Below are 23526 nucleotides of genomic sequence, written 5' to 3' on the forward strand. Positions count from 1 at the left end.
TTTTTGTTGCAGTGGCAAATGGGAGTGTTTCCTTAATTCCTCTTTCAGATTTTTCATCATTAATGTATTGGAATGCAAGAGGTTTCTATGCATTAATTTTGTATCCTGCTACTTTGCCAAATTCATTGATTAGCTCTAGTAATTTTCTGGTAGCCTCTTTAGGATTCTCTATGTATAGTATCATGTCGTCTGCAAACAATAACAGTATTTCTTCTTTTCCAATTTGGATTCCTTTTATTTCTTTTTCTTCTCTGATTGCTGTGGCTAAAACTTCCGAAACTATGTTGAATAATAGTGGTGAGAGTGGACAACGTTGTCTTGTTCCTGATCTTAGAGGAAATGGTTTCAGTTTTTCACCATTGAGAATGATGTTGACTGTGCGTTTGTCATATATGGCCTTTTCTATGTTGAGGTAAGTTCCCTGTATGCCTACTTTCTAGAAGGTTTTTTATCATAAATGGTGTTGAATTTTGTCAAAAGCTTTTCCTGCGTCTATTGAGATGATCATATGGTTTTTCTCCTTCAATTTGTTAGTATGGTTTATCACATTGATTGATTTGCATATATTGAAGAATCCTTGCATTCCTGGGCTAAACCCCACTTGATCATGGTGTATGATCCTTTTCGTGTGCTGTTGGATTCTGTTTGCTAGTATTTTGTTGAGTATTTTTGCATCTACGTTCATCAGTGATATTGACCTGTAGTTTTCTTTCTTTGTGACATCTTTGTCTGGTTTTGGTATCATGGTGGAGGCTGATACCAAAGGAGGCTGATGGTGGAGGCTAAAGATATTTTAGAAACAAGAGGTGGGGGATACTGGGGGGGGAAGGGAAGGGTCTGTCCCTGGGAATATCCAACAGGATCCTGCTTGGTTTCAAGAAGTGTGATGTAATGGAGGAGACCACAGTCCTGGTCCAGAGAGACTCAGCTGGAATCCTAAGTTGGCCACGTACTGCATCACCTTCTCAAAGTTACCTTCTGAACCTTTCTGAGCTTCAGTTTCCTGTATCATTTATTTGTTCAACAGATATTTATTGGGTGCCTGCTATACACTAGGAAATGTGGTAGCTGCTGGGGACAGAACAGACATGGCCCCTGCCCTCATGGACTTTACTGTCTAGACATTAAATAAATTACTAAGTTGATCAATTGATTATGGGAAAGTATGTGGTGCTCTAAAAGCATATGATGGGGAGAAGGGGTATTCTGTTTCTGGAACGGTCCTTGAGAAGCGACACTTAGACTGGGACCTAAAGGCTAAGCAGGGGCCAGCCAGGCCCAAGGAGGTAGGGAAGACGTTTTCAGAAAGAGAAAGTAGCACTTTCAAAGGTCCTTGGGCAGAGAGATGCTTGGTGCAACAGAAGAGCTGGGAGGAGGCCGGTGTGGTTACAGAAAGTGGGCAGGTAGAGGCTGGTATGAGGCGAGGCCCTGTGAGGTCCATGTCAGCCCCCGGATAGGATATTCTGAGTGACAGTGCAGTTGTCGAAGGTCCCTGCTGAAGGGCGTGGTGTCATCAGGTCTGTACTGTTTGGGATCACTCAGGCTTCTGTGTTAGGAATGGGTGTGCTGGGGCAGGAGGGATGCTTAGACACAGGAGGGAGACTTCATGGCTGGGCTTGGACCACGATGTGGCTTAGGGTAGAGCAGATGCAGTGAAGACAGGAGACCGAATCAAGAGCCGCTTAGAAGGACAGACAGGCTTTGGTCACTGTTGCGTGTGGGGGGCAGGAGGGGTTGAGGATGTCCCCCAGCTCTGCCATGAGGCATGGGGTGAATAGTGCTGACACCCCCCCTCCAAGACAGGAAACTGGAAGAAGGCTGAGTGTCGTGGGAGGAGAGGATGAGGACGGTCTTGGTCAGGGTGTGTTGGGAACGACATAAGATGGATACCTAGAAGGGTTTCTAGGACCAGGAACCAGGCAGGAGGCTGAGGAGTTGTTCTCTCTCCCCCAAGACCTGCTTCCGCTGCAGCCTTTCTGCTGCTGCGTCATCATCTAGACGCGCGGACCGTGTGGACTGCAGGCCTGTGGGAGCTCCTTCTCAGCCTCCTTTCAGGAGCTTCTGCTTCTGCCTGCTGCCCGTTAAATGTCTTCTGCCCCTGGCCGTCTTCACTCCTGTGGAGCCAGCTCCCTCTTCATCCCGCCCACTCCTGGCCTCTTGGTCTCTAGGCTCCAGGCCCACCTGCCTATCCCTCTTGCGCTCACATTCAGCGTGGGGGCGGGGAAGGGGTCATCACCATCCCGCATCCCTGTCATTCTCAGCACTGTTACCCTGTTAGAGGCCTCAGCATGCTCTTCCCCTCCTCCCCTTCACAGCCCACTCCTGGGTGGTGGAAGCCACATCCTCTTGCTTCTCCCCCAGCCTCGTTCTTGAATCTCTTCTGTTCCTTCTCTTCCCTCCCATGGCCATGGGTTCAGGCTCTGACGTCGGGCACAGCCTCTTCACCGTTCTCCTCACTGCTTTCTCCCCACTGGGCACACTCGCCACCCCAAAACCACATCATCCATCCATCACGTGGGGACCAGGAGTCATCTTTCTAAAGCAGGCCTGGGCTCTCACTCGCTGCTGACAAACTGGCAAGTCTACCCGACACCTGCAGGGTAGAATCCATCCCTTTAGCAAGACCACCAGGGCCTTTCTGAGCTGACCGCTACCTTCCTCTCCACGTCCACCCCATCACACACCTCTGCATCCTGCACCTTCATCTGGAGGAAAGCCGACCGCTCCCCAAGCACACCACACCCATTCGGACCCCCTTACCTCCAGATGCCCTGTTTCCTCTGCCGGGAGCCCCTTATTTTTCTCTCCCTCCAGCACACTCCTACTCCTTTTTCAAGGTCCAGGTTAAGTGTGTCTTCTTTGACCATGATTTTCCTAACCTTCAGTGCAGCCAAGATGAAGCCACTGTGGCTAGGGGTGTAGATACTTCCACCTGCTGTAGACAGGGCCAATGTGGGACTACTGGGGCCGGCAGGCCCAGTGTTTGCTGGGAGTGACACTGACAAATTCCCGCTTGCTGGCTGGCTTCTGTAGCTTACCTCCCTGGTAGTGGTCACAGTGAAGTGATTTACATCAGAAGGGGACAAACCCTGCCTTGAATGTCAAACTTCATAGGCTCCTGCCAGAGAGATACCCAGGGTGGAAATACCGTGTGATTTGATACAACAAACAAATAGCACCGACAAACTAGATTTAAAGCTAGGCAAGGCAATCTGCCTACCTTCCCTCCCTCCCTCCTCCCTTCACGGGGCCTGGGCACCTGGATTGGAGGTAGTGAAAGAGAAAGGGAGGAGGGAGAGAATAGACCCACAGCTCCTTTACTTGGCATCCGAGGCCCTTCACAGCACAGCCCTTGCCTCCCTCCCAGCCCAGCTCCACCATTTCTGCCTTTGCTCTTTGAGTTCACACAGTCCTGACCAAGTCCCTAAATGACGCTCTCACCCCTGCAGCCGCCTTGCTCTTGCCTTTCCGCTGCCCAGGACACACTTTCGCCTGATCCTACCGGGCAGTCAGCCCTCAGTTGAAGTGGATCCTGCTAGCTCAGCATTCAAAATGCAGTCAGTCACTGACTCCCTCTCACTAGTACCACCTGGTCCAGGCCACCATCATCTCTCTCCTGAACCATCACCATAGCCTCGACAAGCTCTTGCTTCTGCCGTCTTCCTCTTTGGTCTGTTGTCTGCATAGCACCTCAAGGGATCCTGTTAATACACCAGTCAGATCATGTCATCTGCTCAGAACCATCCGCTGGCTTCTCATCTCACTCAAGTTAAAGCCCAAGCCCTAACAATGGCCTCAAAGGTCCTCCACGGGGCCTTGTCCCTGCCACTCTCCTCCTCACTCCAGTGCTCCGGGCCCTTCAACAGTGCCAGGCCTCTGCACACCATGGCCTTTGCACTTGCTGTTCCATCTGGACTGCTCTTTCCCCAGATAACTGTCTGGCTTTCCCTCTCCCTCCTTCAGGTCTTGGCTCAGATGTCAGCTCCTCAGCGAGGCCTTCCCTGACCACCTTTCTGCAATGTCCATACCCCCACTTCCAGTGCAGAATACTCCCCATCTCCGTTCTGCATTTATCACCACCTCACTTACCATAGGGTTTACTTATTTATCTTGGGTATTGTCTGTTTCCCTCTGACTGGAATGTAAGCTCCATGAGGGTAGGGATTTTCTTTTGTTTTATTTGCCGATGAATCCCTAGCGCCTAGAAAAGTGCCTGACACATAATAGGCACTCAGTAAACATTTGTTGAATGAATGAATGTTTCAACACAAATGTTGCCTCCTGTGTGAAGCCTTCCCTAAGTCCCATCTGCTATCACTATACCTCGACACCTCGGTTATAACAATTCTGGGGAGCCGCTGTGTGTGAGAAACACTTGGGGCAGGGATGAAATAAAGCTTTTCATGATGTAGTGCTGGTCCTGGCCCAGTGTCTGGCACACAGTAGGTGCTCACTTAATGAGTGTGGGAGGGAAACATTCATGAGTCCCTACTGAGTGACGTGCCTTCATTTCTGTGCTCATACATACCAGGGAGCTGGCATGTAGAAATGGGCTCACTCTCTTGAAATAGACGGTGACCCTGTAGAACGACATTCGTAAGAATAGTTCGGGGCCACTGAATAAACTCACTTTTATCTCCATCCCACACTGCTTCTGTTTATCCAACTGTCAGCTCCATCTCTCCACTGGTTCATCCCCCGCACACACTCAGCCCTGATGTCCAGAACTGAGCCCTGGTTGCCTTCCGCACCACAAGATGCCCCCGTCCTGGGTTCCCTGCTGTAGGACGGCACCTTTCATCCATCCAGATGCTCGTAGCTGAAGCCTGGAATTCATCCCTCTGGACCACTCGTCCTGTAGATTCTACTTCCCAACTATCTCTCAATCAGATCCTCCCCCCACCCCCCCAGGGCCTTAGCTCAGATCACATCTGGCCTCACCTTGACTTTGGTGACTCTGCACTATCAAGGGCATCCTGCCCGCTCCCCCAGCTCAGACCTCGTCTATGCCACGGCCACAGTGGTCTTTCTATGATGCAAATTTAATCCTGTTTCCTCACTGCCTTTGATCTTCAAGATGAAGTGGAAAGAAAAGGAGAACTTGGCACCAGTTGGGCATCTAACACGTGCTAGTCTCTGGCTAATGCTCGGTACTGTCACATTAATTATGCCATTCAGTTGTCATAAGAAGCCATTCTACAGAGAAGCAGAATGAAGCTTAGAGAAATAAATCAGCCAAGGTCCCATGGTTGGCAAACTGTGGAACCTGAATTCAAATCTTCACCTTCCTCATCCTAAAATCCATTTTCTTTCCAATATGGTCCGCTGCTTCCAATCTTTTTGGGCCCAGTACTCTCTGTCATGGGGTTCCTTCTACATTTCCAGTCCCATCGCCCATCATTCCTCTCTGTTCACTCTGTGTTAGGCCATCTAGAACTACTTATCTTAGATATGCCTTGTGCTTTGGGGCTTCCATGCTTATGACCTTTGGTTCTCTTTTCTCATAAATGCCTTTCCATTTCTTCTCTAATGATCTCCTAGTCATCCTTCAAAACCCAGCTCTAATGGCGCCTCCTGCATTAAGCTTTCCCAAACTGACTCACCCAAGCAAAGTAATGTACTGCTTTATCTCTGTCCTCAAATATACTCCTGGGAGACAAGAATGTGTTGGTTAAGAGCATAGGCCCTGTAATCAGACTGTTGGGCTTAAAAATCCCAGCTCCTTTAATCACTATACGCTGTGCCTTTGGCAAATAACAGAAACTCTTTGTGCCTTGGTTTCTTTACCTGTAAAATGGGAATAATACTTCGTAGGGTCATGAAATATGTAGAGTAGTTAGAATAGCGCCTGGCACAGTGGAAGTGCTTAATAAGCAGTAGCTTTGATTGTTGTTACTCTGCTGCCTCTGATACACGTTTGAACCCTGATACTGCATTTTTCCTTTCTTTACAACATAGTCCGTATGTCTAATACATGATATGCTAAGTGGATTACGATCACTTACTTGCATACAAGCTCCAGGAGGGCAGGCTTAGGAAATTTGGATAACGTCCACTAAGTCACCCAGCTGGAAGCCCTAGAGGAGGGATTCACATTGAGTCTGCAATAATTGAAAAACCAGTGCTCTTAACTACTTTATGTCAGAGCATGTTCCTTGGATCATTGTTTCTGAAAATCAAGTCTCAGCTGGGATTTAGGCTGGAGCAGTGCCACTCCACCAGGATGTGCTGCAGGGATGAGTAAGACGTGGTCCCAGCCCTTGGGGATTCCCAGCAAGTTCAGAACCTAGAGTGGCAGACAGACATGTGACAGGTCATTCAAACAGTGCCAAGTACCGTGTCTGAAGTTGGACACTTTGCTCCAGGAGCACAGAGGAGAGATCCATTACTAAAAGCTTGGGGAAACGAGGCTTTACCGAGATGTGGCTTTGAAGTTGGGTCTCAAAGCATCAGAAGACTTGCTGTGGACAAGGGGCATCCCAGGCAGAGGGAGCGATGTGAACAGAGCCCAGCAGGTCTGACCACACACAGCACTAGAACAGAGCTGGCCTGGGCCCAAGGAGCAGGAGGGAAGATTGCAGAGGTCCGGCCAATCTGTGACGGGCCTGGAATGCCCTTTGAGTTTTGCTCAAGGGAGCTGTGCTGAGTTTTTGTTTTGTTCCCTCACATCTGAGGTGTACCAAGATCTGGTGGGAAAAAACATCCTGGTCACCACAGTCGTGACCGTGGAAATAAACGTGACAACTGATTTCTCCTTCCTTCCTGGTCGTTGCAGAACAGTGTGGTATAGTAGTTAAAAACGTGCTCCAAAGGGCACAGTTCACCCAACTCGTTAGCCTAGCTTGTTGGCTGTGTGACCTCAGGCAGGTTACATCACCTCCCTGTGCCTTGGTTTCCTCATCTGTCCATTGAGAGCAGTGATAACTAAAATTCTCAGAACGGGGTCTGGCATGTGATAAGAGCTTTGGAAGTGTATCATTGTTATTATCATTAGTATCATGTTAGTATCATTGTTATGTATCATGTTAGTATCATGTTAGTATCATTGTTATGAGGCCAACTCAGACTAGGGTCTTGGGGCACCCTCTCTGCACGTCATGTCCCAGGACCCTCCCTGCCTCTCGTGGGTGAAGCACAGGATGAGTACCATGGCCTGGGAACCTGACCGACTCACGGTGAGCCTCCTGTCTCTGTCCACAGCGGACGACGCATGCGGCGGAACCCTGCGGGGCCAGAGCGGCATCATCTCCAGCCCGCACTTCCCCTCGGAGTACCACAACAATGCCGACTGCACCTGGACCATCCTGGCTGAGCTGGGGGACACCATCGCCCTGGTCTTTATTGACTTCCAGCTGGAGGACGGTTACGACTTTCTGGAAGTCACGGGGACTGAAGGCTCCTCCCTCTGGTAAGCGTGCCTGTCTGCCCCCTCCCCTGTTCCCTGCAGCTGTGGCTTACTGGGATGTGGTCCCCTCAGCGCCTGGACCTGCAGCTGAAGGCCCCTTTGCCACTTCCTCCACCCACTGCTGAAGAGCCTTCCTCTCATCATAATGAGAAGTCACTATGTATTTTTAGAGGTGGGGTAAATTTTTACAGTGATTTTCGTATCTGATTTGAAGCACGTCCTTGCTGAAGAATTACAGGATGGGCCTTGGTCGAGTGACTTGCAGTAAGACTAACAGTGTTCTGGTCTCAGGACATGGACAGGGTCTCAGTGAAATGATTTGAAATACTGTTCCATTTCTGGAAGCATCCAACAAAGGGAATGGAGCCCTGAGTGGCGGTTGCTTTTCCCATCCCCAGGGCTCTGAGATGGGACAGGCATTGTGTCGCGATTTCTGCGGGAAGGACTAGCCTGCTCTCTATCATTCTGGCTTTACCACTCCGCTGCCATGGAGACCCGGTGTCGGCAGGTTTGGGAAGAGAGGAATGATGAAGGCTCACCAGCCTTAGTTGCTTGTGGTCTCCCAGAGACGTGCCCAGACTGAGGTCGACTTTGGGAGTGTTTAGCTTCCTGTTTGGGTGACAAGCTGTGAGAGTGGTGGTGTGGCGTTCAGAACATGTTCTCGTATTCTCCTGGTGGCTCTGTTATCAGCATAAGGGCACCACCGGGACCTGGGTCAGCACATCGGGAGCCAAGAGAAGGATGCACTTAAGTGCGCTTCTTTGTAGCCTTCGTTGCTGCGCGGCGCTGGGGAAAGCAGGGCTCGGTGCCTGGGACGGAGGCAGAGGAGGTGTCACCGAGGGCTCTGAGAGAAGCAGAAAGTGGGAGCTACAAAAGTCAGGGGCAGATAGCGCCTCGGAAAGGCAGACACAGTGGTCAGTGGGCTGGGGACGCAGGAGGAGACGGGGAGGAGGGGTGGGAGAGGAAGAAAACAGGTGTCCGCGGATATCGAATACCTCTTTTGTACCAGGTTTCGTGCTATGTTGTAGAAACGCCAGTTGAGAAGGACATGGCCCTTTGAGGGTGAGACAATCAGACAAACCCACAACAGAAGCCAAGTGTGACTCTTTGAGAGGGATAAAGTGGTAACAGACTCCTCCCAAATATGGACTTAGAGCTTTGGGAACCGGGAAACTCAAATTTCCTGGTGTACTGGAAGGCACACTGACCTGGGAGTCAGAAGACCTTGGTGTCATCAGCTCGTCGCGTGAACTTGGCCACTTCAGGTCATTTGCTACCCTGGATGGAGTGTTGAGAGGGACGTCAGTGAGCTGATGACTAATTGCTGTGTGGAGGCTGGTCCAGGGCCAGGGGCTAGATATTTGATGCTCAGAGTTGGGGTGGAACTCTAGATGACTCTTCACTGAACTGCACTCCCAGGGACCTGCCCAGCCTGAAGACCTTCTGTCCCCCTGACTCTTTTTGTAAAATACCTATTTTTCTGGTCATAAATGTAATACATATGCTCCTTATAGAAAACACAGAAAATATTAAAAGGTATAAGGAAATGAATAACAAGTATTAACATTTTGATGTATTCCCCTTTGGCCTTTTTGCTTTGCCTAGATCGAGCTAGCTGGCCACTTATATATATTTTAATATTACAAAATTAGGAACTTAAAATATATCAGTAGTTATGTACTTTTAACTTAACATTATATCATGAAAATTTTTTCCTTGTGTCATGACAGATGTCTCCAAAGTATAATAGGTGTGATAATAGTATTTATTTCGTAAATAAACAGTATTTATTGAGCTTTTGTTATCAATATTTGGCAGGCTAATTCTAAGCTCTTACAGCTATAATTTCATTTCGTCTTCTATGAAGTAGGTAGCATAATCTTCCTCCTTTTACAGATGAGGAAAACGAGGCCCAGAGAGGTTATGTCACTTGCTTGAAGTCACACAGGTAGTAAGGGGCAGAGCTGAGATTCAAGCCCAGGTTAGTTGGACTTGAAAGCCCATCTTCTTAGCCAGCCAGCACAGGAATCATGCTATGTTTGTGAAGGATTGTCGACTGTGTGGCATTCCCTCGTGACACTGACACAATGTACTCAATCAGATCTCTTGATAGATTGTTTCCAAGTTTTCACTTCTATAAACAGATAGGAAGATGAATATCCTTGCGGGTTCCCTCTCTTCCAGCCCCAAAGCGTCTTCCACTCACTTGTTTGTCTGCGGGCCAAATGGTCTCCCACAGCTTCTGCCCCCCAGGTGTGGGTGTACACGGTTGTCCAAACTTCTGGAGTGAAGCAAATCTGAAAGGTTATTCCTTTTCCTATTCAGTCACTCATTGGGGAAGGAATTTAGCAGAGGAAATCGTTAAGGGAGTCATTCAGAACTCTTTGCTCTAAGATTAAATTATAATTATTTACAGGGTTGATGCATTGCCAGGCAGGATGCATTTGTTGTTCTAATTTATACCTGCATAGCAACTACGGATAAGCAAACTTGGAGGCTCAGGACGTATGTGCAAAGAACCTGCTCTTTCCCCAGCCCCTCTCCTTTATGTAGCCCAGGATTCCTGTGAAAATGTGATGCTCCTGGTTTATAAGGATACTGCTTTTATCAGCATATGTTACGATTTTAGGCTGTTCTCTTGAGCTCTGCACCAAGCATAGAAAGACAGCAGATCTTCTTAGAAAAGATGAATTTGAACAACTGGACATCCCTTTATCTATTGAGAAAAACAGAGACACCTTTGAGAGAAAAAAGTCCGCTATCTCCCTTATTGGGTAGCAGATTCGTGCTGATTCAGAAGAGGGTGGTGGCACAGACTGTCCCTGACTCAGGTTCCACACTGTCCTCCTACCCCAAGGGGGAATATAAACAGGAGAGTTTAAATTAGGGGTTCCTCTGGTTTGGATTTCATGGACTAGTAAAATTTCCAATCGGGGAAGTATAGGGTTGATAATTTTTTATTTTGCCAAGTAAGGATATTAGAGAAAAAAAAAACAAAACCTGCCAACTCCTCAGAACATTATTCCATAAAACAAAGGACAATTCAAAGCCAAAAATACAGCAGGATATAATCAATTGCACTGATATAATGAAAGACAGAGGTGGGAGGAGTATACATGATAGCGTCGTTTGCCCGTAACTATAAAGTCCTGTGATGTACATACATCAATCAGTGGATTGCTGATTCCTGTTGTGCTTGTCCATCACTGGCCTCTGGGAATCCAACCATACACGTTTTGAGCAGGAAAAGGCTGTTACTATGGTGAGCACTGAACCCTGTAACTCTGACATGCTGAGAGGGTCTCAAGCATCTTAGACTTCCTCTCCCTAAAGTTAATTGCCTTCTTGTGTGTGCGACTGACCAGGAGCAAAAGCTGGGTTTGAATTGACTGAGAGTTTCAATCCACATAGTAGATTTGGTATTACTCCCCCACTACACACACACATACACACACACGCACAGCCAAAGGACACACCCCCCTCCACGTCATCGCCATATACGCATCACCAGGTCAGACCCCCTGACACGTACATACTTCTAGTTCTAGTTCACCGAACTCAATTTAGGGGCCAGATTTTCTGTCACTCATCTTCCTCGGGGGTAGGTGGTGGTCTTTCTTCTGCTCTGACCCAGTCTTGGCAATGACCTGCAGGGAGCCCCATTCCTTCCCCTCCAATTCTAGGTAAATCCTCTCACCACTGCTCCAGTTTCTCATGAGGTCCCTGGATTTTCAGAGGGCTGGGGCTGAGGGATGAAGAAGACTCTTAAAACCCGGGGTTCTGGGTCGCTGGAGGGAATCAGGATCGTGTTATCGTAACGAGGAGAAATAATTGTCAGCCCATTACAGAGCCGGCCTCTCCGTCAAGGAGAAAATCAGTGAGTTAAAGTCCACCCAGAGCCTGTCCCCTTCTCCCTCTGCCTCATGCTGGCCTCTCTCCATTGGAGTCTCACCAGACGCTTCCTCTGGGCTACAAGGAAGGAGAGGAAGCCAGACACTCCTCCAAGAACAGGGGTGAGGTCTGTACAGCGTCTCCAGGATTAGGTGTCAAGCCTGCGCCTTGGCATCTAACTGGGGAGATAGCAAGCTCGGGAGTCAGATGGACTTGGGCTCAAAACCAAGATCCACTTAACAGCTGTGTAATCTCAGGATATTTACTAACCTCTCTGAACCTCAGTTTCCACATCTGAAAATTGGGGCTCATTTTACCAACCTACAAAGCATATGGAAAGGGATAAGCATGCAAACTGCTGCCTGGTTTATAGTAGGAATAATAGTCCTGGGATGGGGACAAGAGGCAGGGGCTCACTCTTTGAGGGGAAAAGGGTAAGAAGAGGCATCTCCAGCCACTCAGAGCCTCCCATGAGGCCATCTCCCAGCCTGCCACCAGTGGCATCTTACCAGGCAGAAAGGCACACACAGGCTGGTCACGCTGCCTGATCCAGCTCCCAGGGGAATTGCCTGGAAACCAGGTAAGGCAGACTGGCAGAGAGCCCCTGGGTCAGACTAGAGGATGCCCTTGCAAAGGTCAGAAGGTGGAGGGTGAAACCGTCTTCCCAGAGCCGCACTTTGTGAGCACATTGCGGGCGGCATCACCTCTTCTCCGCCTGGACCCGGCCCCAGGCTGGCCAATTCGCTGCTTTTTAGAAAAGCAGAGGAAGGTTCAACTCATTCAGCTACCAATGGCTACTCTGTGCCGGACTGGAAGCAGGGGCGCTCCCCCGGAGCCTGGCACAGCCCCTGCCCTCAGCGGCCTGCAGATTTGGAGAGCAGGGGCAGAGTGTATGGAAAGGATATCCAGGAGAGCACCGCAGAGAGAGGGGAGGAACATCTCTGCCTGGGACCCGCTCGCTGTCTCTGATTGATGAAGATGCAGTTTGTAGGGCCTTCCTCCCTCCTTCGCTCCTCCCCTTCCGCTGTCTGCCCCCGCCCCCTTGGCAATTTCCTCCTATGGCAAGGAGGGCGGGCAGGGCATGACCTGCACTCGGAATTGAAGGCGCCCTTTTCTGGGGGCCAGCAGACGTGTCAGCCACCGGCGTGTGTTTGTTGGAGGTGTGTATGGCTCCGTCCCACACCTGTGATGTCTGTGTAGACCCCAGGACCACTCTCCCGTCTTCTGTGCGTCAGTCTCTGCTGTGATTCCCAGCCTCTCTTCCTTGCTTCCTTCAATATACTTCAATTTTCATTCTTTGTTTCACTCCAGTCATTTGGGATCTGCTGCCCATTCTCTGTGTGCCCACACCCCCAAGCCAAGCCCCCCACAGACCTCTATGTGACAGACTTGCCTCCACCAAACATGTAAAGTAGGAAAAGGAAGAACACACTGCAGGGCTTCAGAGGAGCACATTGTCCTGGGGCTCCAGGTGGGGCCTGCAGTTGAGTTGGGCCTTGAAGGGTGGGTACCATTTTGATATGGGAGATGGAGATGAGGGGGCGGGTGGGCATCATTCTAGGACTGCTGCCTGGGCCTCCTGGCCAATGTAAGAGCTCCCTTCCCTGATCTAGGAAGTGGTCCCAGGGATTCTCTAGTGAAGATTTTCTCCACCGTGCCCCCACCCTGGGGCTCTGACATCTACCTCTGAGCCTTGGTGGCCCCTTCCACCTGGAGAAGAATAGAAGAAAGTCGACTCCACTGTCTGGAGTTCCCAGGTCCTGCCCCCAGGGCCACCCAGTAGACTTCAGCTGTTTTTGAAAACAGAACTTCCCTGGAAAGCAGGTTCAACCTACTCTCTGAATTCAACTTTGAGGGGTTTTCTTGACCTTGTTTCCCTTCACTTGTTTGCTTTTGTTTTTATAAGTAGGGATACAAAAACTCCCATCTACTTTAGAGACATTCAGTTTGAAAATTTTGCTAGTAACATTTTATCCCCTTGAAAGACTGAGTTTTAATTGTTAAGCATTTTACACATGGAATTTGAGCCAACTAGAACCATTTGATCTCAATGACTTTTAACTAGCTATTTCATTCAGGAGTCATTAGATTCAGATATAATTAGAATGAGAACAGCATGCCAATGGGGATTTGTTAATAATAACTACTCACTTATTTATTCATTCACATATACTTTGTCAAACCATTGGTTTAGATCATTTTGGTTCTTTGTTACTTTTCCCCTGTTTATTTTTGGTAATCATTTACTGCCAGCCTTCTATGAACTAGGCTCTGCTAGGTGCTAGGGAGACAAAGACACAGTCCCATCCCCAAGGAGTTATTTATTTACTCCACAAATGTTTAAGTAATAGCCATGCACTGTACAGGACCCTGGAGCTCACAGTCAGGGTGAAGAGGCAGCATATAATTAAGTGCTTTACAATCTCATGTGTTAGGTACTTTTCTAAGAGGTATACAGAAGTTCCCATAGGGGCTAAAAAAGAAATGTAATAGCTAGGATTCTTTTGGTTCAAGACATAGAAACCCACCTCCAGCTGACTCAAGCTAGAAAGGGAATATGTTGTCTTCTGTAACTGAAAAGTCCAGGGACTGGCTACAAGCACTGCTGGATCAAGGCGTGCAGCTATCCACAGCTGCAGATGTCCACAGTTGCTTCTCCCCCTCCCACAGCTTTGTTCTCCCGTGGGTTGGCTTCAGTCTCAGGCAAGCTTTACCCATGAAGTAGCAGGGATGACTGCCATCAGCTTCCTCCATCCTCCTGGTTTAGCAATCCTAGCAGAAAGGAAGTGTGTCTTTCCTAATGGTTCCACAAAAGCCCTCAGATGATTCTTGATTGGACCAGATTGGATCATGTGCTCTACCCTCAATATCAGTATAGCTAGAGAATGTCCTCATTGGCCACTCCCAGGTCACATGACTATCTGTCCTGCCCACACCTCTGACTGGAGTGGAGAAGAGGTGGGTCACCAAAGGAATGCAGGGTCACTGGGAAGACGGAAACAAAGAACGTCCTCTAAAAAAAGGTCTCAGTCTTCCGTCACGATGGAGGGGCTGCTGGAAGGACTCAGATAAATGAGTCCCAGAGGGGATGACTTTTGAGTTGAACCGAGGGGTGAGTAAAAGCTTGCCCCCGGCATGGAGCAGGAAGGCCTTGGTGTGTTTGGAGCTTTGCAAGTGGGGGGTACAGGGTGCAAGAAAGCAAGGACAGGATATGAGGCCTGAGATGAGCACAGGAAGAGCATGGGTCGTGAAGAACCTCGTCCCCATGTTCCTAAGCTGGGAGAGGATTCCACAGACTGCAGAAAGCTATTGAAGTATTTTAAGCAGAGAAGTAACATAATCACACTGAATCTTAATTGGGTTCAACTAGAAGCCTCAGAAACCAGCTATAAAACTCTGTGACCCCTCAGGCAAGAGATCATCCAGCCTTGAATTATGGCAGCTGTAAAGGGATGGAGCAGAGGAGCTGACATCAGAAAACACCTCAGATATAGAATCAACTGCTTTGGGGGCTTCATTGGAAAGGAGGAATGAAGGCAGGGGAGGAGTCTGGAGTGAATCCCAAGTTTCTGGCTAGATGACTGTGGTAGGATCATTTACCAGAGGAACACAGTGGAAGGAGCAGTACTGAGGGTCAGTGATGCTCGCTGGCTTCCCCAGCATGAAATGGGCACAGAGAGAGAAGTTAAGGCCATAGCAAGGAAGGAGATACAGGGACACAGGTGCCCTTGGTTACCGATACACAGTCTTTGGGATAAGACTAGAGGAGATGGTCATGGGACGATCAATAGCTATGGCTGAAAAGTTCGGTACTTAAATAAATACTCTGGCAGGGCCTTGAGAAGTCATCTTCAGGATCAGCACCAGCATCATCTTCATCGAGAGTGTCTCCTTCAACATCTCGGTCAGCCTTACCATCTCCATCTTTACTGCCATCATTCTTCCATCATAATTCATTCACACAAACTACTTAAGCCCTTCTATTGTCTGACGTTGAGCTTGGCACTGGGAATACAATGGTGGAGGAGACAGATAAAGCCCCTGTCTTTGTGGGACTTCTGGTCTACTTGGGGGAAACTGACATTAATAAAAGAATCACAAACTAAATGTAAAATACACTTGTGATAAGCACCATGAAGGAAGTGAACAGGATGGGGAATAATAGCGACGGAGACCTTATTAAGATAAAGGGGTCAGGGGAGGCCTCTCTGAGGGGGTAGGATCTAAGATTAAGACCTGACTACTGAGAAGGAGCCCCCATGGGAGGAACTCAGGATCAGCATTTCAGGCAGAGGGAATTGCACATGTAAAGGCCCATCGTCACAATGCCCTATTTTCCTTTGAACTTCATACAGGGAAGTGGCGTAGGCCTATGCCTGTCCTCGGGGTTTCAGACTGTTTGAATGCCAGGAGCAAGGCAGGGTCAAGGTGTCGGGCTGGCAGAGATGCAGCTGAGCTGGCAAGGGGATGGGCCTATTCCAGCCAAGACTCAGAACCTGCCGCCTTCCTGTGGGTCTGTGACACCCTTGCTTCCCTCTCCTTTCCTGCCCCATCACAATGCTTTAAGCCAGCCCAAGAAGCTGTTCTCTTCTCATGGAGCCCATGAAATTGCATCTGTTGTCTCCATCAGGAGCCAGCCCATAAATAACCAGCCCTTTAAAATCTCATCTCCCGTATCAGAGATGGAAGTAGCATTACTGGCTCCGCAGCCGAGCAGTGGGAAGGGATTAGTGCCCCAGCGTGCTGCTGGCAGAACAGGCCTGGAGAGCTGGGGAGTGAGGCTGGGGCTCCCGCACATGCCACAGGGTATCAACGTGACTTCCTTGTTTGCATCACTGAGAACTTGTTCTCAGGAAGAGAACACGAGCCGCAGCTGGAAGGGGCAGGAAGTGAGCCAGGGCTGTTCGCTGTCGGCACGTCGGCTCCTCTAGAGCTGGCGATTCAGCCAAGTTCTGTGTGTGGGAAGCCGAGGTCAGGCAGCTGGCCTGTACCCCGTGGGTCTGACTGCATGCAACAGGTTGGTAATAAGTACGGCGTCTGCGTGGCGGCCCGAGCCAGGACCGTGAAGGGCACCAGACAGCGAGATGCGCTAGCTGCCCTCTCTTGAGGAGCTGCCAGATGCCTGACGCTGCCGCTAAGTCAGAAGGAAGGAGCTGTCCCCTTCCAGAGGCCCGTCATTCTGGTACGACCTGCCTTCCAGAATGATGTTAGTTCGTTCTCAACGTTCAAGGCCCCAGTCCTGGTCTTCTTCTTCGCACCTGGCCACAAATGTTTGTTCTACTCACTTTTGGCATCACCTAGCCCATGTTTCACACTGGCTTTTGCCTGTCCCTTGCTCTCACAGTCTCTTCTGGCTTCCTAAGACCGCCCTACCTCCCTGGTTGTAACCCCGAGCTTATATTTCTTTTAATCCCAGCTTCTCCTCATCCAGTGGCTGGTGTGTGACACCCACAGCCTCACCAGGGAAGCAGTATTCACAGAGAAAACTAGCATTTGACAGTCTGATAAAATGGCAGCTGGTCACTGTTGAGCTCAACAGATTCCATCATTTGGGAAGGGAGAGGGCAGGCTTGGTTTGAAAAAAACGGTGAGGCTTCACGGAATAGTAGAACTCCAGTGTCCCTGAGAACTTCTCATGTACGTTCTTGGAAGAGTGGTCTATCTTGGCTGCCTCTAATTCTTCTGTCGCCAATAATTCCCACCTACTTCACCATGCCTTCTACCCCCAGCCTTGCCCTGAAACCATTCCTATTAAGATCATCATGAGAGAACCAACCCCCACTCCAAACACTACCACTTCCGATGTCAACGCCTAAAGATCGTCTTTAGGTCTCATCTTACTGCATACTTCTACATTCCTTTACGTTGTTGGTTATTTCTCCCTTTGGAACTTTCCTTTCTCTTTTTTTTTCTCGAGCTACTGTCTGTGACTCTTCTTGACCCCTCTGACCATTCCTTCTCTGTCTTCTTTGGTGACTCCAAGATCCTGCTCTTGTCTTCCCGCTCTGTCCATTCCACACATTCTTCCTGGGTAAACTTATCTGTTCCCGTGGCTTCAGATAAACCACCTGTCTCTTTACAACTCTCAAAGCTGGCCCCGTAGCCTGGCCTCCCCACTGAGCATCAGACTGTGGAGCCAGCTCTTGTTGGACAGCTCCACCTTGATGTCCCCCCAGTGTCTCCAACTCGACAGGTCCCAACTTCACTCATAATCGACGACTAACATGGTCACAGGGTTTGTTTCCTTTCTTAGTTTATGGTACCACCCTCTACCAAGTCATCCCAAACTCTGGGAATCATCCCCGTCTAATCCCTCTCCCTCACCAGCCACATTCAATTAATTGCTAAATTCTCCCAATGTACCTCCTATAGCATATCTTGCCGTCTTTCCTACCACTCCCCCAGCTCAGCCCATCATCTTTTCTTCTTTGTGGGTTGTAATAGCCTCCTTGCTGATTGCTCAGCTTCTTGTCGCTCTCCAATTCATCTTCCCCGCTGCTACCAGAATGGTTTAATTAAAATGCAGATCTGACATGCTAAGCCCCAGGCAAAAGCTTTCAATCATCTTCCATTGTCTACAGAATAAAATTCCAGCCCTTCATAGGCCCTTCTTGATCCAGCCCTTGCCTCCCACCCCAGTCTTGTCTCCTGCCACTTCCTTCTTTGAACTTCATTAACCCTAACGCTCATTGGTATAACACCACAAAGGTTTATTTCTCGCTCATGCTACACATCTATCATGAGAGTGGCTCCAAACCACATAGTCATGCGGGGGCGGGCGGTGGGGGGGAGGCTGGTATCCAGGCTCTAGGATCTTATAGCTCCACCATCAAAGAGAGTAGAGAATCTAGCATGGGCTTTTCACTGCCCCAGCCCAGATATGATACATGTCACTCCCACTCATGTTTCATTGGCCAAAAGTAGTCACATGGTCCAGCCTAGCCATAAGGGGGCCTGGAAACATGACAGCAGATGAAATGGTGGGTGAGCCAATATCTCTGCCACACCTCACATTTCAGTAGACAGATGCCCTCGCTCCTGCCCCTCCCTTTATGCTCCAGCTCTCATATTCTCCAAGGATTCCCTGCTAGAGACATCTTCCCTTTCTTGCACTCATCATTTTTCTCTTCCCTCTTAAACACTGCTTAATATTAAAGAACATAGAGACATGTTCTAATATCTACCATCTGAAGTCAAAACAAAAACAGCACGCACCAGACTCCTCCATCTCTCAGCCCCATTCAGCTACAGCCTTGGGAAGATTGCCGGTGACCAGCGTCACTCCTCCATCTTCATCTGACTTGGCTTCTTGGGAACATAACACTGGCCATCTGTCCTTAAACTAGTTCTTTCTCCTAGCTGACTTAAACCACGTAGCTAGCTGTCTATGGCCATTCCTTCTCTGTCTCGTTTGCTATCTCCTCCACTGTTCAACCCCTGTCCACCCTTTACATGTGGACTGCCCAGGGGGCCCTGGGACCCTCCTCTTCTCCATTTACCCTCCCTCCCAGGTAATCTCAATGAATCACAGGTTGGCTTTCAAAATCATCTATACGCCACTGGTTCTCAATTTCAATGTCCAGCCCTAAGGGATCTTTTGGGCTCCATATATATGAACAGGAATCTCAAAATCTCAACAGGATCTCAAAATGAACACTTCGAAACAGACTTTTTTTTTAATTGTGATAAAATAAGCGTAATATAAAACTGACCATTTTAATCATGTTTAAGTGTACAATTCAGTGTCATTAAGTACATTCACATTGTTGTGCAACCAACACCACTGTCCATCTATAGAACTTTTTTTGCCTTCCCAAAGCGAAGCTCCGTACTCATTAAACAATAACTCCCCGTCCACTCCCATCCTCTGGTAACCACCATTCTACTTTCTATCTCTATGAATTTGACTACAAGTCATACAATACTTGTTCTTTTTGTGGTAGCATAATGTTTTCAAGGTTCATCCACACTATAGCATGTATCAGAATTTCATTCCCTTTTAAGGCTGAATAATATTCCACGGTCTGTATATACCACATTTTGTTTATTCATTCATCTGTCCATGGACATAGGACATGCCCTTCTCCCCCTAATCTCTCCTCTCCCAGCCTTCTCCACCTCTGTCTACTCCCCAGAAGAAGCTGCTCTGCCCATTCTATGCCACCAGCATCTGGCTGCTCAAGGGCCTTGTCTCCCAGCTTCTACCCCTGCTGTAGTCCATTCTCCATAAAGCAGCTGGAGTGCCTGACATTCACACATCACATCATGTCTCCCCTTTTTAAGGCTTGTCAATGCCTTCCCATCATACTTAGAGTAAAATCCTACAAGACTATGGGTTTACTGCCCACTTCTTTGACTTCCATCCTATCACCCACACCCACGCACTGCACCCCAGCTCCAGTTGCCTCCCTCCTGCCCCTTGGATGGGCTAAGCAGATTCCCTCCTGGGGCCTGCACTAGCTGTTCCCAGGGTTTAAGATCCTCTTCCTTCATAGGTCAAAAACAAACAAACAAAAAAAACAACAACAACAACAAAAACCACAAGAAAAAACACAAAAAAGACCTGGCTGTTTTGAAATGCAGAGTTCCATTTAAATTTTCCCTCCTCACAAAGGCTTACCCTGTCCATGCAACCTAAAGGAATCCCTCACTAACACAACATCTTGTTTTATTTTAGGTATTTGTCAGTCCCTGATGTTTTGTGGCTTACTTATGGATTTGTCTTTTTTCTGTTCCCTACCTTCCCCCCGCCACTGCCTGCAGAACCCTGAAGAGCTGTAAAGGCGGGGCTTGGCACTTAGTAGGTGTCCAAGACCGGCTTGTTGGGAGGAGAAACTTGCTTCCGCCTCACCAGTAACAGTGTCCTGGGGCTAATTGCAAAGGTTAACATGGAGCCTCTCCACCAAGTATTTTAAGTAATAACCTTCCTGGGGGACATTTGCAAATTAGCCCTGACTCTTGCTGATTACTCATCCTAAACTCGGTCTGATTAATAATTAATCAGCAAACTGCTCGGCCAGGGCAGGTTGATCAGTGCTAGAAAGGATCTTAAATTATGCAAGTCACTTGGCCAGTCTTAAAAAAATAAAAAGCTCAGCAGTCGGCAGAACTGAAGAGGTTTGATTGCAACGTGAGTGAGGTTAAGTTTTCTCAGTTGTTGTTCTCCCTTTTTGTCTTTTTTTTTTTTCCCTTTTGACTAAGAAATCAATTAGGCTCAAACTTGGCACCTCAGAGAGAGACTGTGGAGCACAGAAATAGAAATGTGTTAAATATCACCCTTTTTTGTTCCTTCCCTTCAAAAGAGTTTTGGTCTGGGAGACAGAGGTTAAAATTAGCCAGTTTGTTAAGCAGATGCCTGTCTGGCACCTGATGTCAATTTCTGAAGCCACGTCAGTTTCAGCTATCCCTTCACTTACTCTGACCCGCAGCACACTGGGCCTGGCAGGAAGGAGGACAGAGGTTTGATGAGCACTGCTCTCTCCGCCTGCCTCGGTTGGGGCAGAATCAATTTGCCGGCAACCTGTCGCACCAGGAGTCCTTCTTGTGCTCTTTGCCTCCTGCCTACAAACCCCAGGGAGACAGGAAAAAAGGCAATCAGGGTGATGAACAGGCTCCCCACTGCAGGAGTGAACCCGGTGACCGCCGGGGACCCCTTTTATCCTCAGTCTGCAGCCTCCATCCTCCCAAGGCTGGTCCTGCATGTCTTGCGTGTGGCTCCATCTTTCTCCTCCAGATTCCTCTTCTGGTCACTGGTGCTATGACCAAGGGGGAGATTCAGAGAAAGCAGAGCGATCCATTGACGTTGCTCTCTGGGCCAGAGGAAAGCCAGGGATATAGGATTTAGAGCAGTTAGTGCAATCCCGATGCCCGTTAGAACCAACACCCAGATTAACTAAGTCAGAATGCCCAGGGGGTGGGGGCTTCCCTGGTGGCGCAGTGGTTGAGAGTCCGCCTGCCGATGCAGGGGACACGGGTTCGTGCCCCAGTCCAGGAAGATCCCACATGCCGCGGAGCAGCTGGGCCCGTGAGCCATGGCCGCTGAGCCTGCGCGTCCGGAGCCTGTGCTCCGCAATGGGAGAGGCCACAACAGTGAGAGGCCCGCGTACCGCAAAAAAAAAAAAAAAAAGAATGCCCAGGGGTGGGAGCTGGGCATCAGTATTTGTAAAGCTCCCATGGGATCCCCATGTGCACTAAAGTGGGGGACCACAAACGGGTGGAGGGTAGGAAGCTTTGGGGAAAGAGGTTACGAAGGACATCAAAGAATGAAGTAGGAAATGGGCTGATCAGGAGTTCACTGTCTTCCCCAGAAATAGAGGGACATCTGTCTGTCTTGTGATGGGCAGGGGAGAAGAGGTGGCAAGACACAGCAGCTTCCAGGAGCCCCAAAGCTCCTGATCTCTCTCAGTTCTATCCCCGATGAAAAAAAAATACCCTCTAGAACGCACCCCTTGTTTCCCAAATTGTGATGCACCAACCAACCCCCTGAATCAAAAAAACTTGCCTAGAAGGCATTTGGGAATGCAGATTCCTAAGTCCTACCCCAGACTACTAACTCCAAAATTTCTGAGGATTGAGCCCAAATTCAGTATTTGTAACTATTTTCTCAGGTGTTTTGAAGTAGATGAAAGTTTGAGGGCCACACTGGGCCTAAACAGAACTCTTGCCAGGGCAATAATAGGATGTGGGTGGAGTTTTGCCCATTAAGAAACGCTCCATCTTCTTATGAATGGCTCCGTTATCGAATTTCTTGGCATGGAAATTCCCAGATATATATATATATATACACACACACACACGGGAATTTCCATATATATATATATTTTTAAATAAATTTATTTATTTTATTTGTTTATTTTTGGCTGTGTTGGGTCTTCATTGCTGCGCGCAGGCTTTCTCTAGTTGCGGTGAGCGGGGGCTACTCTTCGTTGCAGTGTGAGGGCTTCTCATTGCGGTGGCTTCTCTTGTTGCAGAGCATAGAGCGCAGGCTCAGTATTTGTGGCGCATGGGCTTAGTTGCTCCACAGCATGTGGGATCTTCGCGGACCAGGGCTCGAGCCCATGTCCCCTGCATTGGCAGGCGGGTTCTTAACCACTGCGCCACCAGGGAAGCCCCTCCTGGGTTATGTTTGACTTACATGTTTGGTTATGGTTTATGCACAAGGCCAGGCAGGCACATCTGTTACCTAAAACAAAGCACACTGACTCCTAACCGACTTTATGAATTTATTTAACAAATGTTTTTGCCCGCCTGCTCTGTGCTGGGTTCTGTGATAAGCCCTGTGGTTACAATGCTGAACTAGAACGTCTCAACTCTCTGGCTTTGAAGTCGAGCCTCACCTTCTTATCTGCCTGGTGGAGGCCCACACAAAAACTGTCTCCTTTGTGTGTGAAATCCTGAGACGTGATAGCATCTCTGCCTTCCCTCCCCACCCACCCGCCCTGGACTCCTGCTGTACTGGCACCGGCCACTTCTTCTCTAGCGTCCTTCTCCCAACATGAACTCTTGAAGAGCACGAACTTGCCCCAGCATCCCTGAATCCTCAGTGCTCAGCCGAAATCCTGGCAACAGGCAGGCATCAAGGTTTGCTGACAGTTTGTTGAATAAATAGAGGCTCTGACATCTTAGAATCTCAGCACCCTCCTCAAATCCCCATCTCACCCCACCAGAAAGAAAGGCAGGTAGCACTTTGTCCCACCTACCTGGTCTCAGAGTCTTTGGCAACGGGACAGATATCACCATAAGTCAGCAGGCAGATATCTCTTGTTCGCCTCAATGAGCCAGTAGGTTCCTGTGCTGAATGACGTCACATATGTTGTCTCCGTGAATCTTCGTCAGCATCTACAAGTTAGGTATCACACCTTGCAGAAGAAGACATTGAGCCTCGGAGGCTCCGCATCCTCTCCCCACACGCTCTCCTCTCCATCTGGGTTCTTCCCTTTCCATGCTCTGTGCACACCACTCTTGGGATAATTCCTTGCCCTTAGAGCAGGCTCTGGTGCTCTCTGTCTGGCCCTTTCGAGTCTCTGATTATCTGCTCCCTCCTGCCTTAATATACCTTCAGGGGTGTAACGATCTTTAAGAGCTACAGGGTGTCAGGCCGTGTACCAAGGGTTTCACATGCATTACCTCATTCTATCCCTATGAAACTCTTGTAAAGAATGGACCATCATCCCTATTTTTCAGGTGGTAAAACTAAGACTCCAAGAGGTTAAGACACCTGTCAACAGTCA

The 23526-nt window shown here is 48.8% G+C and overlaps 1 protein-coding gene across 6 annotated transcripts in view; it reads left to right on the forward strand.

The window, feature by feature from the left end:
• CSMD2 (CUB and Sushi multiple domains 2) overlaps positions 1 to 23526 on the forward strand; it is a 671005-nt gene that overhangs the window by 241615 nt on the left and 405864 nt on the right. For all 6 annotated transcript variants that reach the window (XM_060308114.1, XM_030870139.2, XM_060308126.1 and 3 more), the window contains exon 5: positions 7201 to 7408. In XM_060308114.1, the coding sequence (XP_060164097.1) occupies positions 7201 to 7408 (208 nt within the window). The remainder of the gene's footprint in view (positions 1 to 7200; positions 7409 to 23526) is intronic.

This window comes from Globicephala melas, chromosome 1 (assembly GCF_963455315.2).
Source record: "Globicephala melas chromosome 1, mGloMel1.2, whole genome shotgun sequence".
Lineage (NCBI taxonomy): Eukaryota > Metazoa > Chordata > Mammalia > Artiodactyla > Delphinidae > Globicephala > Globicephala melas.